Source organism: Rhincodon typus, chromosome 12 (genome assembly GCF_021869965.1).
Source record: "Rhincodon typus isolate 14 chromosome 12, sRhiTyp1.1, whole genome shotgun sequence".
Taxonomy (NCBI): domain Eukaryota; kingdom Metazoa; phylum Chordata; class Chondrichthyes; order Orectolobiformes; family Rhincodontidae; genus Rhincodon; species Rhincodon typus.
The window spans coordinates 1249420-1266777 of record NC_063343.1 but is presented as its reverse complement, the minus strand read 5'-3'; the positions used below and the strand labels follow the sequence as shown (position 1 = coordinate 1266777).

General features: G+C 41.7%; 1 protein-coding gene across 3 annotated transcripts in view; it reads left to right on the top strand.

The window, feature by feature from the left end:
- Positions 1-17358, top strand: part of LOC109929886 (AT-rich interactive domain-containing protein 5B-like) — an 84391-nt gene that overhangs the window by 17617 nt on the left and 49416 nt on the right. For all 3 annotated transcript variants that reach the window (XR_007263394.1, XM_048603832.1, XM_020529458.2), the window contains exons 3-5: positions 7836-8061; positions 15300-15530; positions 16285-16392. Coding sequence is in view for 2 of the 3 variants with exons in the window: in XM_048603832.1 (XP_048459789.1) it covers positions 7836-8061; positions 15300-15530; positions 16285-16392 (565 nt within the window). In the remaining variant the exon portion in view is untranslated. The remainder of the gene's footprint in view (positions 1-7835; positions 8062-15299; positions 15531-16284; positions 16393-17358) is intronic.

Genomic DNA, 17358 nt, shown 5'->3' with positions numbered 1-17358 from the left:
GGTATTTATGGTGAAAATAATGGGCAGAGAGGCAAAAATGTCCAAGGAAATCTATGGAGAAGTATGACTAATAGAGTGAGCCATTTACTCAGTGCTTCTCTGATTTATTTGCATCCCAGGTCCACAATCGGAGTGGCAGTGGAGATGTGGCCAAAGTTATGAAACCTGATAGTGTCAGGGTCAAATGGTGGTGTTGTCAAAGAGCAGATCAGCAGCTGTCAGTGAGAGTGAAATAACTTGGGGTCATCTTAGGTAAAGATTAAGTGATATTTACATAGAACAGTCCTGCACAGGAACAGGCCCTTCGGCCCACCGTATCTGTGCTGACAGTGATGTCGTTCTAAATTAATCCCATCTGCCTGCACATAGTCCTTATCCCTCTCTTCTCTGTCTGCTCATGTGTCTATCTAAATGCCTCCTTAAATGTTGTTATCTGTGTCTGCTTCTTCCACCTCTCCTGGCAGCATATTCCAGGCATTTACCGCTGTCTGTGTTTTTAAAAAAAAAACTCATCAAAATGCTTTTATTTGAAATAAATCAACCTAGTCCAAGTTACATGTCTTGCCTGCAGGAAGGTGACTGATAGTATGTGATGAGAGAGAGTGCAAGAAAGAGTCTACCAAATTCAACTTGCAGCTAGGTCAGAGAACAGAGCTTTGTGGTGTGTCAGATCCCACAAACTGATCGAGCTTGTCTCGAGCAGAGAATTGCTGCTGCATACTTGGCCCGGTTTTAATGTTAAGACCAGCGTGTTTCCATGGTAGTAGGAGCTTTTTAACAATAGCCATAATCCACTGATCTGACAGGAGTTGCCCAGTGGGAACATTTTCTAAAGATATTGAGAAAAAGCTTACTTGTATGAGGAGCTGGGCTTAATAATGGAATTCTTTTGTTCGGTATAGAGTTACTCACAAATTAGTGGAACTATTTAAAATAAATTTAAATAAAAATTATTACCATGAAATTGTCTGCGGCAGGCAGTTGATAAAACTTCAAACTGGAGAGGGCTTTTGAAGAGATTTTTTTTGAAGTGTTGGTTTTGAAAACAGATTTATTTAAAGGGACTAGTTTGTCGGCTGTCTTTTGAGCAGACTTATTAGTGCTTGAAAGAGGTTTTTGTTTTCCTTGTTTGGGTGAATGTACTTTAAACAGTGATCACTAATGGCATCTCTGGAGAAAACTGAATTGAATTGGTAACTGATCGTGACAATGGAGCATTTCAAATTACCCGAGCCACTGCTCAAGCTGGATTCACATTTGTATAATTCCAATTAAATATATATTTTCTTTTCCTTAATTTCATTCCACTCCTCCCTTTTCCCTTGCTTTTAGGTCTCCTCAGGTCTCACTGAGGTGGACTCTGCATCATGCAGTACTGTTCTCAAGTCTGCTGTTGACAGGTATGTGAAGGTGACCCAGTTACCTTTCTGTCACAAATCACTTGGCCTATGTGCCCCACTTTCCCTTCATAACCTGGCTGAAATCGGAAAGATGCAGCAGTTGGAGGGACTGTGTGAGAGAGAGAGAGTGTGGGGGGGGTGGAGGGAATGATGATTTATCGTATTGTTCAGTGCCATCTTCACCTGCCAATGTTAATTCAGCCATTTTCACCAGTGGTATTAATACAGGGAGTCGGTTAGCTCAGTTGGCTGGATGATCTGGTTTGTGATGCAGAATGACACCAACAGCATGGGTTCAATTCCCACACTGGCTGATGTTACCATGAGGGTCCCACCATCTCAATCTCACTCCTAGCCTGAGACATAGTGACCTTCCCAATTAAATTCACCCACCAGTTGTCCCTCTCTAATGAGAGTTCCACCCCATGGTCCTTAGCAGCAACTACTGCTACTAGTATTGGATTCCCAAGAGAGGAAAGAATGATTGAAGATTGCACACTGTACTGAACCTGAACTCCATTTAGTACACTTGGGAATTTTTAACTCCTTCCATCGCCTCTTCCTCAGGGTTAATGTACTAGTCTAAACCAGGAATGGAAGTTTCTCCTCTCTCGTGACAGAAGTCCATAAGCAGCAGGGCTGCCTCAGCCGAAGTATTTTTTATACAATTGAGTTTTGTTGTTTTTTTTTATGTAGTGTAAACTTGCACCCCGATCTTCTGTCTTGGAAATCATGCTAATGGGGGAATGTGATTTTCCATTGGTTTCTGGAGTTGGGAAACTGGACTAAAACATGAGGGATGCACAAAGAGGATCTCAAATTTTTGGGAGCTATGTTAATGTCAGATACCTGGACAGTGCAGTTGATGCATGGCATTCTGTTTCATCCTCCTACCCTCCATGTGGGACCTAGAAAGCTAATACCTCGAATTCTTAAGGAAAGACTCCTTTCAATGTGCTGGTTTTGTGCTGTTGGATTGTTACCAGTTTTAAAGAGTTAACCCAAACCTTAAAGCACAAAACAAAACCTGTGTGCCCATCTATTTATTGGGAAATATTTCTGTGGAAGATTGAAGAGGCTGGTGATCCTAGACTTGAGAAGTCTAAGGTGAGACTTTAATAAGGTTCTTTGCAATTATGAAGTTGTCTGACCTGGTGCAAGTACAGAAGATGATCCCTCTTGTGGGAAGTCCAAAACTAGGGGTCATTTGATGTTTAAAAATATTGGGAGCAACCTCTTCATGTAGAGAGTTGCTAGGATTTTGAACTTTTTATCACATGAAGTAGTTTGGGCTAATGGCTTTAAATGCACTTACAACAGCTGGATTAACTGAATTCCTGTCTTAACTTCTCTGAACCAAGGGAGAAATGAATAGAAGGATAAGTAGAAAACAAAAACACTGTGGATGCTGTAAATCAAGAACCAGACCCGAAACGCTAACTCTGTTTTCTCCTTTACAGATGCTGCCAGACCTGCTGAGCTTTTCCAGCAACTTTGAGAAGGATAAGTAGATTGGGTTAAATAAAGTAGGGCTGTGTAGAACACAAACACCAGAATGGACCAGCTGGACAATTTGTAAAATAATGTAATTGGTCCTTCTGTTCTTTGACCCACCACAAAAGCCATATTGGGGCCTCGCCCATTGCAATCGTAGATGTGAACCTGTATCCTAATACAATAGCCTCGATAGGCTTGAGATATAATGTTGAGAATAAATAGAAGATGTCACTGCACTTGGAGAAAGATTTTTTAAAAAAAAATTTCTGTAAAACAACTCTATCTCTGTAGTGAAGGCGCAGATTTAAAAGTAGTTACCATTTGCAGTGGGAAGTGCTGACCACACTAATGTTGAGGCTGTGTTCCCATTTAAAGTGGAGGGTTTGCTTGAGTGGATTGGGATCTCTTCAGTATCCTGCTAGCTGTAAGAGAGTCACCAAGTCTTCTCAGAGATGTGAAACAAACCGTAATAAGAGTATAGAGAGGTGGGTGGGGGACGGTGTCGGGCTTGAAAATGAAATTAGGGTGGGCAAATAGGGGTCGCAAAATACTTCTGGCTGATAGGAAAACCCCAAGGCATTTTGTATGTAATCTAGGAGTGGATGACCAGGGAAAGAATGTGACCTATTAAAGACCAAAGGGGCAATCTATACGTGGAGTAAGAGTATAGGTGAGATCTTAATTGAGTATTTCTCATCTGTATTTACAAAAGAGAAAGACATTGTAGTTGGAGATTTCAGTTGGGCTGGTGAGGTTCTGTTAAGATTAATAAGGAGGATGTATTGGATATTTTAGCAGACATAAAGATGCATAAATCCCTAGGGTCTGATGAGATGCATCCCAGGCTGCTATGGGAGGCCAGTGACAGGGGCCCTGCAGAGATATTTAATACTTCACTGGCCAAAAGTGAAGTGTATGATGACTAGAGGATAACTAATGTGGTTTTACAGGTCAGTTAGTCTGATGTCAGTGAAAGGGAAATTGTTGGAAAAAAAATTTTGAGGGACAGGATTAATCAATACTTGGAAAGGCAGGGATTGTTCAGGGATAATCAGTGTGAATTTATTGGAGGGATATACTGTCTGACTGACTGAGTTTTTCGAAAAGATGATTAAATATGTTGATGAGGGTAGTGCAATTGAAGTAGTTTGCAAGAACTTCAGTAAGGCTTTTGACAGGGTCCCCCATGGAAGGCTGGTCCAAAAGATCAGAGCCCGTGGGATCCAATGCAAATTGGCAGATTGGATCCAAAATTGGCTTGCTAATAGGAGGCCAAGGATGATGGTGGAGGATTGATTTTGTGATTGGAGCTTCTGGCCAGCTGTGTACCGCAGAGATCAGAGCTGGGACCCTTACTGTTTATTATGTACATTAATGACTTGGATGTAAATGTAAGAGGTATGATTAGTAAGTTTACTGATGACATGAAAATTGGTGATGCTGTTGATAGTGAGGAGGATGGTCTCAGGCTGCAGTCTGGTATTGATCAAATTGGGCAGAGCAATATCAGATGGAATTTAATCCTGATATGTGTGAGGTGATGCATTTTGGCAGGTCAGTAAGGGAGGGATTTACACAATGTATGGTAGGTACCTAGGAAAGTACTGAGGAACAAAGGGACCTTGGCGTACAAGCCCATAGATCCCTGAAGGGGTCAGAACAGGTAGACATGTTGGTGAAGAAGGCATAAAGGGTGCTTGCCTTCATTAGCCAGGGCATAGAACATAGGAACAAGTCTTGTTACAACTTGATAAGATATTGTTTATGCCACAGATACTTTTTGTAGTTCTGGTTGCCACACTATTGGAAAGAAGTGATTTTACTGGAGAGGAGATTCCTTGGGATGGAAAGTCTCAGTTATGAGCAGAGACCAGAAAGGCTGTTAATTTTCTCTGGTGCAGGAGAAGCTGAGGGGTATCTGATTGAGGAATATGAAATTATGAGGGGCATGGACAGAGTAGATTGTGAGAATCTTTTTCCTGTAGCAGACGTGTCTAAGACCAGAGGGCATAAGTTTAAGGTGAGCAATAAGTGGTTTAGAGGGGATCTGAAGAAAACATTTTTTAACTTGAGAGGGCGGTAGAAATATGTGCTATCGCTGTTGTTCATGTCTCTCTCTGTCTCTCGCGCACGCATACACTTATTCCTTCCCCCCCCCACCATCATAAAGAATTGATATGTATTTTTAATCTGGATTTTCATCTCTTGAGATGGGATAGTTGTGGATGATACACAATCTACATGTGGTGGCCCATTGTGTAGGACAAGTTTGGATGGACTGGTGAACTTTGTCAATTCCTTCTTTGTTAGTAGCTCAAAAATGAGAGAGATCATTAAAATGAGGGTGGTCATCTTTTATATGAACTGTCAGTCTTCAAAGAAAACTCTGAAAATTCCAAATGATGGAGCAACAAAACTATTTGGAATGGATCTCAAAACCAAGTTTGTTACTCAAGAATTAACATGAACCTTTACATTCTACTATTTAAGATATATTAGACTGAAAATGTAAAAGTTTTTCTTCTGAAAAAAGAGAAAGGAGTATAGTCATTTTCCACAGTCTTTCCTGATTGAAAAATGTACTGCCCTTTTCTGTGGGCAGGAGGCAGGATTGCTGTTAATATAGACCAATTTCCTTTAAGACTTTAGCATTAAGGTGGCCTTTGCCTGTGTCTTATGTGGATAACTGCATGTAGTGAGTTCTGTGCTAAAATCAGACCGGTGTCTGCTGGGTTTCATCTGCCTGACTCTGACCTGCATGTACCTTTCCTTAGAATGGTGGAGATGAAAGAATTCAGAAGCATTCAGCAATTAACTTTTTTAAACTTGCCTTGGTTTCTCCTGTGATGTGTGTAACAAGCTCAAGAGAGGAGGAGCCTTGTCCATTTGGCAAATGTTACATTATTCGAACAATACTGGGAAATCTCCAATCCTCTAGTCTCACTCATGTAACAATTTTACTTTACATCAATATTCAATATCAGGGAAGATACATCATATTAGATATGGAATGTGAACCTACTACTCGAGTGTGGAACACAGCAGGCCAGGCAGCATCAGAGGAGCAGGAAAGTTGACATTTCAGGTCGGGACCCTTCTTCAGAAATGGGGAGGGGGAAGGGAGCTCAGAAATAAATAGAGACAGGAGGGGTAGAGTGGGGAAGGTAGGTGGGAGGTGATAAGTGAATGCAGGTAGAGAGTGGCGGGAGAGAAGATGGACAGGTCAAGGAGGCGGGGATGAGAGGGAGGGTTGGACATGGGATGAGGCTGGGGGTGGGGAGATTTTAAAACTGGTGAAATCCACATTGAGTTGTATGACACGACCTGTAATGGCCAAAACGAAGACCAGACTAGCTCCAGGCAGCTGGCATCCCCGCTCTGGACTACCAACCGCTGACCCCGTTTCAGGGGGCCGGGTGTCCAAGGCCAAGAGCCCAAGAAAGTAGGAGAGGAGAAGAAACCCACGGGGGGGAGGAAAAGAGGGAGTCAAAAAAGGAAAAGAACGGGTGGGGGTTGTGTCATTGTGACACCTGGAAACTGGAACGGCAGTACCTCATGTTCTGCCTTGGGAGCCTACAGCCCAATGGCCTAAACGTGGATTTTACCAGTTTCAAAATCTCCCCACCCCCGGCCCCATCTGATGACCAACCCTCCCTCTCATCCCTGCCTCCTTGACCTGACACAAACTGTCTGTCTTTTCTCCCACCTCAATGACCAATCCCCACCACTCCCTACCTGCACCCACCTATCACCATCCCACCTACCTTCCCCAGCCCCAGCCCCACCCCTCCTCTCTCTCTCTCTTTATTTCCGAGCCCCCTTCCCCCCCTCCCCCATTTCTGAAGCCGTGTCCTGACTGGAAACATCGGCTTTCCTGCTCCTCTGATGCTGCCTGGCCTGCTGTATTCCTCCAGCTCCACACTGTGTTATCTCTGACTCCAGCATCTGCAGTTCTTGCTATCTCTGATACTGCTACTTTATTCACCTGTATATTCGCCAACATTTTTTATTTATTTATTCACTGGATGTGGGCGTCACTGGCTAGGCTAGCGTTTGTTGCCTATCCCCAAAGGCAGTTTAAGAGTCAACCACATTGCTGTTGGTCTGGAGTCACATGTAGGCCAGACCAGGTAAGAATGGCAGTTTCCTTCCCCAAAGACATTAGTGAATCAGATAGGTTTTTCCTGACAATGGATTCATGGTCGTCATTTTTATCGAGATTTTTATTGAATTCAGATTCCACCATCTCCGCCGTGGCGGGATTCAAACCCAGGTCCCCAGAACATTTCCTCCGGGTAATGGATTTCTGGATTAACAGTCCAGCAGTAAAACCATGAGGCCGTTGCCTCTTTTGTGACAGGAATCACTGGCTAGTGATCAGAAGCAAAGAAAATCTGTCCAGTCTAACCTGCCTATCCCCTAGGTTGCTGTGGCCAACTGTTCAGATCAAGTGGTTTCTCAGGTATGAAGAACCCAACTTGGAACCTTTTTGTCTATGCAGATGAGTGACCTACATCGTGATTATTTAAATGGAACTTCTTTGTGAAGCATTGATGGATTAACTGCAATATCAAATATCAGGTTATTGAAATCTGTTGTGATTTCATATTGCTGTTACTTGTGGATCCAAATCTATTTTACATTTCCAGTGTGGTGCAGAAATTTTCCTTTTGTTAATGGAAGTTATCAGCCTTGAACTGAAACGCTGAACCTTTTGCAGGTTTCTGGCTGGAATTATTCCCATAATTGTGTCAAAAAGCAAACTGACTGCTGTCTGTGTCTTACTGATGGGAGAGATTTCTGCATTTGCAACTAATTGTGTGTGAAGCACTTTATGATGTTTTGGGAAACCTAAATGGAAACTCAGCATTTTTTTTTTAATATTTAGCTAGTTGAAACTTACTAACAGTTGATTGCTCTTTACTTTTTTTGTGATAGGATGAGGTCATTGCAGCTTCGAAAAGGATAATTATCCGTCTACAAGATTTGGTGAAATGGGTGTGCACTGAGAGTTCACAATGGACCACAGATACTGAGGAAGAGAAATCCAGCATTATTGATTTGCATTGCAGTGACTGCAAGGAGGACCCCGAGCTGAACATCACATCACCTTCACGCTGCTGCCCCACCTCAAACAGTGTGGAAAATGAATTTGAAAGTTCAGGTGAGGATTTGTCCAGTTGGTGGTGCCTGAACTTAATTTGTAAAAGAACTTGGAGTTAAAGCAGTCATCTGAGATTTACCTTTCTCTCCCCCCGGTCCTGTGAATTGTTGGATGCTGATATTCCTGCAGAGATCAGCTAACTTTTATCCACCTTTTGTGGAATTTGGCTTTTATATTGGCAGTAAGGGGGACTGAGTGAGGTTACTTAAAATGTCTGTCTTGGACACTGTTTGTTTATTTTCTGGGCTCCCTAATAAAACCTGCCCAGCTCCAGATCATCTTGTCATTAGGGCCTCCTCGCTGTCGCTGTGGCTCAAAATACATGTTCAATCTACAAACAAAACGGAGTAATTGGGAAACAGAGTGGTGTGGTGTATCAGGCAATGGTCTCTTTCATCTTAGCATTGCTCGGCTTTCACAAAAATCGAAGCCGACTGGAAAATTGCTGCAGTTCAGTGAGTGGGCATTGAGTGCAGACTCCCAATACACGTCCAGGGGACTGGCCAGTAATGTTGACCATCATGAAAACCCATTTCCTGTGGGATTAGTAAATCCTGTTGGAATGTATATGAAGTCCAATACCTGAACAGAGAGGTGTTTTTTTTGATTAATGTATGAGAACCCTGGCAGCACGGTGGCTCAGTGGTTAGCACTGCTGCCTCTCAGCGCCAGGGACCCGTGTTTGATTCCACCCTCGGGCAACTGTCTGTGTGGAGTTTGTACATTCTCCCCGTGGGTTTGCTCCGGTTTCCTCCCACAGTCCAAAGATGTGCAGGCTAGGTGGATTTGCCCACAGTGTTCAGCGATGTCTAGATTAGGGGGGGTTAAAGGGGGATGGGTCTGGGTGGGATGCTCTGAGGGTCAGTGTGGACTTGTTGGGCTGAAGGGCCTGTTTCCACACTGTAGGGATTCAATGTTCTTTGAACCCTGGGGTAATAAGGGGCTTATTCCTTAGTTGTTGCCATACTTGCCACTAAGCACAGTGCTTGGATTGTAATCGAGCAATTGCTAAATTTTAAAGCGGAACACAGCCTTGTTGTGGACTGAAACCTTGAATAATAAGTGCAAGAATTAATGTTGAAAGGATCCTGGATTCAAATAAACCTGGCCTTGGGCAATGCTGACCTTCGGAGCCTCACAGTTGGAATGCATCTTTGTTGAGTAGGTGAGCTATGTTTGTTTCACGCTGGAAAGTCCTTTCTGGCTAAAACCGGGAGCTTGAAAAGAGCAGCAAGTCCTTTTATGACTTTTCACCAAGCCCCTGCAAGATGCTGTTGATTTTTACCGAAGTAGGGCAAGGAGGCAGGCCCCTAGGTTCACCTCAGTGGCAGCAAGATTGAATCCTGTGCGGTTAGTGTGAATTGCCCTGTGTACTAATTGTTTCACCAGCTGACCTCTCTACAGTGGCCCTACAAAGAGGGATTGAAACTTTGAGCAGCTTTAGTGATGTTTCAGGGATAAGTCTGGATAAGAAATGCCTACAAACCCAGAGGGATGAATTTGGGCTTGATCTGTGCATTAATTCCTTGCAGTGATTTTTTTTTTTTCATTTGCAACATCTCCACTCAGTACCTTGTGGGATTGCAAAGTAACATAAAACATCTTCAGGCAGTGATGGATACAATGTACAACTAATGCTGATGTTTCACAGGATCACAGTGTAGAAGATGGACAAGGGTTCTTTTTATCAGTGGTGCATATTTTAGCTTTAAGAAAGTGTCTCCAGTTTAAACACCTGTGATAGTAAATAACATTAATTTGCCAGCTCTTCAGGATCATGAATAGAACCTCATTATGAGTCACTTTCTACTTGTTTTGGTTAGTTTATAATATTTATATGAAGGATCAAGTATTTACTTCTGAGGTTGAAATAGTAGACATATGAATCATGCTATATTCTCAGGCTGAATTCTTTTGACTTTCTGTCCTATTTTAGTATTTTTTATTTGCATATGGAAGTTGAAAGATGGTTAAGATTATTAGATGACTAAACTTCACTGTGTTTTACCTTATTCAATGTACTTCAATTTAGGTTAGAAGAACTTCCCTGATGTCGATATACATACACACAATGAAGTTTGTCATGTGAGGGGCTCTTGTTTATTTTCTTAGTAATTATCAATTGTGTAATCCACCAGAGACAGTTCCCATGAGAAGAAAAGAGAGGGAAAAACCAGAATTGTTGCATTTAAAATAGATTTGAGATGATGATTCAGAAATTGACTGTGTGGCTGATGAAGAAGAAAGCTGCAGACTGCAGGAAGATGCGAATGGATTAGTCAGATAGGCAAAACTATGGCAAATGGAGTTCCGCCTAAAGAAATGAGATAATGCATATGAGGAGGGCTAACAGAGCAAGGAAGTACATCACGAATAGTAGGATACCAAGAAGTGTAGAATAACAGGATCTTGGAGTACATGTTCACAGATCCCTGAAGGAGACTGGTCAATGGTATGTTTGCCTTTATTTCCGAAGCATAGAACAGTCAGAGCTGGGAGGTTATTCTAGAACAGAATAAAAACACAAGTTATACTACAGCTGGCTTACTTTATGCACTTCTGACCAGTGCACTGCAGGAAAGATGGTTGCGTTTGAGAGTACAGAGGAGATTTAGGAGAATATTACCTAGACTGAAGCATTTTAAGTTATCAGGAAATATTGGATTGGCTAGGATTGTTCTCTTTGGAACAGTGGCGACTGTCAGGAAATTTCATTGAGGGGGACTAAATAATGTGGTCAGGAAAGCCCTCTGCTGCTTGGTTGAATAATCCATAACAAGAGGCAGAGATTCAGGGAAAAGTGAATGTGGTTCAGGGGGATTTGAAGGAAATTTTCTTCCACCTGAGGGTGGCGGAAGCGTGGAACTCCTTGTCTGAAAGTGTGGTAAAGATAGAAATCGTCATCGTATTTAAAAACTACTTGGGTCTGCACTTCAGTGTCTTAACCTTCAGACCAATATCTGGAAAGTGCATTACTGTCTGATTTCTCAAGTCTTTTTTGGCACTGGGGTGTCGGTGGGGGAGAATCTCCACAGTAGAGTGTGTGTGTGTGATTGCACATTAGCAAGCTGTAAATTTCTCATCGGTTTGCCTTGGAGACTTAATGCTGGTATTCCTTTCACATAGGATGCTTGGCTGACTCCAAGAGTTAAACAAGGGATTTGTTCACAGTAAGATTTGATTTTACATAGAGCAGGCCATCAGACCTTTTGTATGTCAGGGTACTGTTGTCTAAGGGCCTGAAAGGGTTAATACTGGGGAGTGCCTTAAGCACCACTCACTGTGGTGGTATCATAGACTTGGTGGGGGGAAAGTTTACGTTTTTGGATTAAGATCTACCATCCAGGCACTCCTCATTATTACGTATATTGTGGTGATAGAAAGTAAATATAACTTATCCTTATTGGCTAATGTGCAATGAATTATTTTGTGCTTGAAGTAAGGACCACTTCTAAACAGAGTAGCAAGTGGTCTACTTTTCACATGCCACACTAAACGGGCCATGAGGAATGCTACCTGAAAACAAAGTGGTGGCAGTAAACGTACTGAATGGTGAGCTATAGTGCAGATAGCCTCAAACATAGTGGTCAGCAGTGAAGATTGCTCATATAGTAGGTATCTGTTCCAGATTAATTTTATTGAGTTGGTATTTCTGTATTTTGCAGTAATAATGACAGCAAAACTGTCATGCATCATAGAGTAAACTTCTCTGGGACCAATAGCAACTGCTGAAATCTATATCTTGTAGCTATTGTCATAGAATCATAGAATTTACAGTACAGATAGAGGCCACTTGACCCATCGAGTCTTTACCAGCTCTCTAAAGAGCTAGTCCCACTCTCCAGTCCTGTGTCAGTCATAATACACTTCATTATGGGCTTCAACAGTAATTTGATATTGTCAAAGATCGCTTTCAATACTCACCCAATCCAAATTTGTTCATTGTCATAAAATCTCTCATTTCTAATTTTTATGAAAGTTTACAATACTGTTGTTTATATCTTAATTGCTTGCTGTTGCCCAATCATTTGTTTAGTTCTCTGTAATTAAAAGTGAATGCAAATCACAATTTTATTTCCTGGTTTGCTGTCTGAGAGAAGTGTTACAATCGATTGACTGATTGTCCTGCTTGATAATGTCACTGTAGGATGGATGGAGACCATCTTGACTTGGTGCCAGATTCAGGCTGATGTCAGGGAAGAGGGAGTTAATGCCACAGAAATCGTTAGATCTTTGAGGCATCTGGCAAATGCTGTTGCTTCCCTGCTGTCTGTGATATCCAAGTCAATGTTTGCTTTTATTAAAACAAAGGTTTCTTTGGATGAGCAAGTGTGGGGACTGTGTGCTTCTGATGTATCAAACAAAAAAAAATCAGATGAAGGTATAATTTCTTCCCCAGTGCTGTTTCTTCAGTATAGTAACGTCACTCACCCAGGTATGACTATTTGTAAGTGGTGGTCACCTTGCGTTTTTGAAGAGAACATGACAGACTCAAATAGTTTTGTTTTCGAGTTTCAGTTCTCTAAGATAATACTATAAAAAAGCATTGGGAACTAGAAATAAGTTCTTTACACACAGACGGGGTGGAATGATAGATTCACTGCCACACATATCTGAAACTACTCTCAGGGCTTCAAAGGCTGCTTGAGAAAAAGGGGACATTGAAGAGAGTTGTTAACAATTTGGAACACCTGTCTAGATATAATGGTACAATGCATTTTGGAAGGTTGAGTAAATAAATTGAAAAATTTGAGATCTTGCACACTGTTACAGATAGCTAGCTTAAAAATGGTGAGCTGAACAGCCTCCTTTGCTGGAAATGTATCATCCTTTGGAAGAGGAAATGTGTGTACACGTGGGATTAGACTAGATGACTCATTTACCAAAAAAATCAGTGCCGATTTCATGGACTGTTTCCCTGTAGTTCCAAATGCCTACCATCTGTGCCTGTGTGAACTTCACTTTAGAATAGCTGAGTAAAGCTGCACATTAATCGCATCAACCCAGCCTTTACCCATACAGTTTAGACAGATGTGGAATCTAATGTTACATTTCCCTTTGTTCTGTGTTAAGCAGTGATTCATTATCATTGTGAAATTGATTTCTCCTGATCTCTATACTTCATCTCTAGAACAGCGAAATGCCTGTGATTCTTGTCGAAATTCCTGCAGTCTCTTTCTTGCTGAAACAAATTGTTACTGATGCATCTTGAGCAGGAAGTCAAATAAGCTTGACTGATGAATGCTGTGAATCATTACCCTAATTGCTTCAGCTCCCACCTCCCCACTTTTTAAATGATCTATTCCCAAAATAATAATGCCTCGCTTGTGCCGAGTTTATTAAATTTTCTAGTGAAACATTGCATCCCTGTTAGCACCATCCGTGCCCATTCTCAGTTTGCAGCTGTCTTCAGTATTTTCGCCGGCTTTTTTTTTTTTGGAAACATTTAGATCAGTGATTTGTTGCCATTACTCCTTGCGTTTCTTTTAATGCGTTTAACCCTTTATGTTGCCGCTGGCCTTTTATAATTTGCAACCTTCTGTCTTTCTGTCAATTTTTTTTTTTTTTTTTGTTTTCCTTTCCTCCTTGAGGATGCACTTGGGATAGTTTTCTCCCACTTTTTTGTTTAAGTTGTTATTCCTGTGTGACTCTAGATGTTTGAGTGGTGGCTGGTAATTCGATGATTCCATCAGCTATTACCCTTCAGAGGTTGTCTCTCACCCACACCCACTAGAAATGCAAAACCTCATCTAGCGTTCAGTAAGCCCATGTGCTCCAGAGGTGTGTAATAGCATCTCCTGAACAGGTTGATTTAGAAAATATCTATTAAAATGTGTAGCAGGGCAAAAATAGAAGTTTTCTCGTGCAAAAAGACTTTAATCTTCTACTGAGAGTCCAAATACCCGACTATGTCAGCACAAATACCAAAGTACATGTTGTACCTCCAAGGTATAAAACACCCATGGAAGCTGCTACCTCAGAATTTGGTAGGTTACTTTTCCAAGAAAAGATTGGACAAGCTAGTCTTGTATCCACTAGAGCCTAGAAGTGGAAGAGATAACTTGATTGAAACAATTAAGAGCCTGAGGGGGCTTGACAGAGAGGGACATGGGAAGGTGGTTTCCTTTTATGGAAGAATTTTGAATGAGGGGTCATTTTAAATAATGAAGTGTCATCCATTTAAGGCTGGGATGAAGCAAATTTTCTTTTCGGGGTTGAGTCTCCTTTGAACTTCCTCCCTTAAATGGTAAAGGTCAAAAATCGCATGACACCGGATTACAGTCCAACAGATTTGTTCAAAAATGCTAGCTTTTGGAGCTCTGCTCCACACTATGCCTGAGGACGGAGCAGAGCTTGAAAGCTAGTGTTTTCAAATACACCTATTGGCCTATAATCTGGTGTGGTGTGATATTTGACCTTTTCCACCCCAGTCCAACACCGGCACCTCCAAGTCCTTAAATGGTAGTTGAAGCCAAGTCTTTGAATGTTTTCAAGGCTAAAGTAGACCGATTCCTGATAAGCAAGAGGATGTAAGGAGTAGGGGCAAATTACTGCAGAAGCTGGAATCTGTACTGCAAACAACAAATGCTGGAGACTACAGCAGGTCAGAAAGCATCAGTGGACAGAGAGCAAGAGGAGTCTAGATGACTTCATCAGAGCTGAAATGAAGTGTGGAGGGGACAGCATTTATGCCATAGTTGGGGGAGGGATGTAGAGTAGGTTGGATTGTGGAGTACCCGAATCAGCCGCGATTTTATTGAACAGGCTTGAGAGTCTGAGTGGCTATCTCCTGGTCCTAATTTGTAAGGGTGAGGTGGGGGAAGAGCTTGATTCCAGTCTCTCTCCAATAATTGTGTTTTGTATTTAACATTCTTAAGCTGCTGTTCCTTCAGGGAAATTTGCTGTGGATCACGCTGGTGCTCACCAACATGCTTATTTTACTAGCCACCTTTTTATTGTACTAAAATTAGCAATTCAGTTAAAATTTACATTAAAATAATTAGTTTTTCTAGTTTTGCTGTGCTTATTATGATGCTGTTTATTATTACAATTGGTGTTCAACTTGCCCTGATTGCAATTCCTTAATTTAGATGAGGTAAATTGTCTTTTGCTATTATGGCACTGAATGAGGTATTGGTATGCTTGTGCTCTATCTCATGAGGCTGTTGTTGAGATTGTGTAATGAACTGTTCCAAGCCAGTCTCTGGTATTACCAAAGAAACCACATTGTGTTTTAGGGTTTAAAGATGATCGACCACGAGTGAAAATACTAAGCTACCCCCAGTACTGTCGCTATCGAGCCATCCGGAAGAGAATTCAGAAAGCATCTGCTGACTGTGTCAGTGAAGCTCAGCTACTGGCTCTTGGAGGAATTCTTCTGGTTAACCAAAACACCAAGATTCTTTACTGCCGGGAAACATTTGAACACCCAACGCTGGGGGATAACAAATCCATATGTGATGAGTTTGGTGAGTTATGGAAGTTTGCCATCTTGTTGCCTGTAGAAGCTTGTCTGCTTGTTTTCTTTAACTGATAGTTTAGTACTCTTATTCCTTTTAATATGAATTGCAACCTCATTATGCAATGTGGAATTGTCAGTTTTAAAATAAAATCCTGTGTCTTGTAATTGGAGAATATGAGCTCGCAGTACTAGACCCTGCCATATGTCTAAGGAAACACTGATAACACAGAGAGAGAGGATGTCTGAATGGCGGTACAGGTTACAGGAAACATTGTCCCTATGGTTGCTCAGGGACTAGTGATAGGAAACATTGTTACGATGCTTTGTTGTTTGTACAAAACCATTAAAAGTGTCGTCACAAAATTTTATGGATGGAAAGTATGCCTGGTATTGTTACAAACAGAAAACAGAGGCTAGCCAAGATGCATGGTTTTCCTTTATGCTAACGTTCAGTATTTCTAAGATTTAAACTGATTCTGAGATTAAATTTTGTTGTGACTTAAAGGTGTTTGGGATTTTATTGGATGTGGGATTCCTCCACTCAATCCAGTATAATATTAGAGGAAGAGTGGTTACAGAAGCAACTTGTGTTCTCACGGCGTTTCCCCAGTTTATTCGTTGAAAGTGAGGAGGAGACCCACCGTAGAAAGTTTTTCCCCTCTCTTAAGGTGAACCTGAATGGAATTGTGAGGTTGTAAATGGCAGAGTCCTTTTGTGTGTTGGAATTTGGGAAAAACATGTGATTTTTGTGTCCTCTTTAGCACCTCGTGTTTTGACACGTACTTCAGCTGGGAGAGTGGTCCGGACAAGGTTACAAATCACTGCACAGCCGCGATCACTGACCTTACTACATCTTCATTTGGCAGGAGGTAGGCTTGCCATTTTTGTCAAGTTGCACAATACGACACTTCCTTTCAGTTGTTCTAAACTGAAATACTTTATTTCTTTCTAACAATCGTGAAATAAAAATTGATGAGGGAATTCAAAATGTGCTTGGAGTGTGCAGGCATTTTGACCAGTGGCTAAAGGCTAGGAAATGAATGCCTTAACTCAGTGCTGCTAATAATGTGACCCAGGGAATCACATGAGATCCATTTCAGCTTGTGACTCTTGAGCTGTGGTTTCCCTTTAGGAATCTAGAGGTACTATTTTTCGCCTGGCTGTGAAATGTTACCAGACCCAGAACTGTCTCTGTTCCTTTTCCCTCTCATATTCATTTTGTGAGGGGATAAAGAGATGCTGTTGGGAAAAGTAATCTACTGCATAACAACGTAAATCTGTATAGCTCCTTCAAAGTGGCAAAGGGCCCAAGTCTCTTCAAAGCTGTATTATCAGACAAAATTTGACGTTGAGTTTTGGGCAGGGAGATCCAATTTCTTGGGTAATCCAGTACAGTTATGATTTAAATGTGTTGCTTGGTAAAAGTGACAGTGAATTTCTACAGGCCAGGTAACTTCAGCTCCTCATCTTTATAATATCAGGAGTCGCAGCTAGAGGAATGTGCAAACAGAAAATGTTATTTTGTCTCAGCAGCCTGGATCTGAAGAGGGAAAAGTTCTTGGTGTCAATACGCTGCCTATCAATCTGGGAAAGGAGGTTGCAATACATTAATAGAACTGTTCCGTTTCCTTCCTGAATTGTTTCCTGTCTTTTCTTCCTCTTATATTCTTCGTACATTTAGCAGTCCTGAATGCTTGACTTTACCCACCTGAAAGCACAGCTCCATGCAACTGAAATCAGTCAACCCATGCTCACTTCCAACATGGGCCCCTGTGGCACCAGCACTTGTCACATGCTGCCAACCTGAAAATGACCCACTAATGCCCCACCTGTTT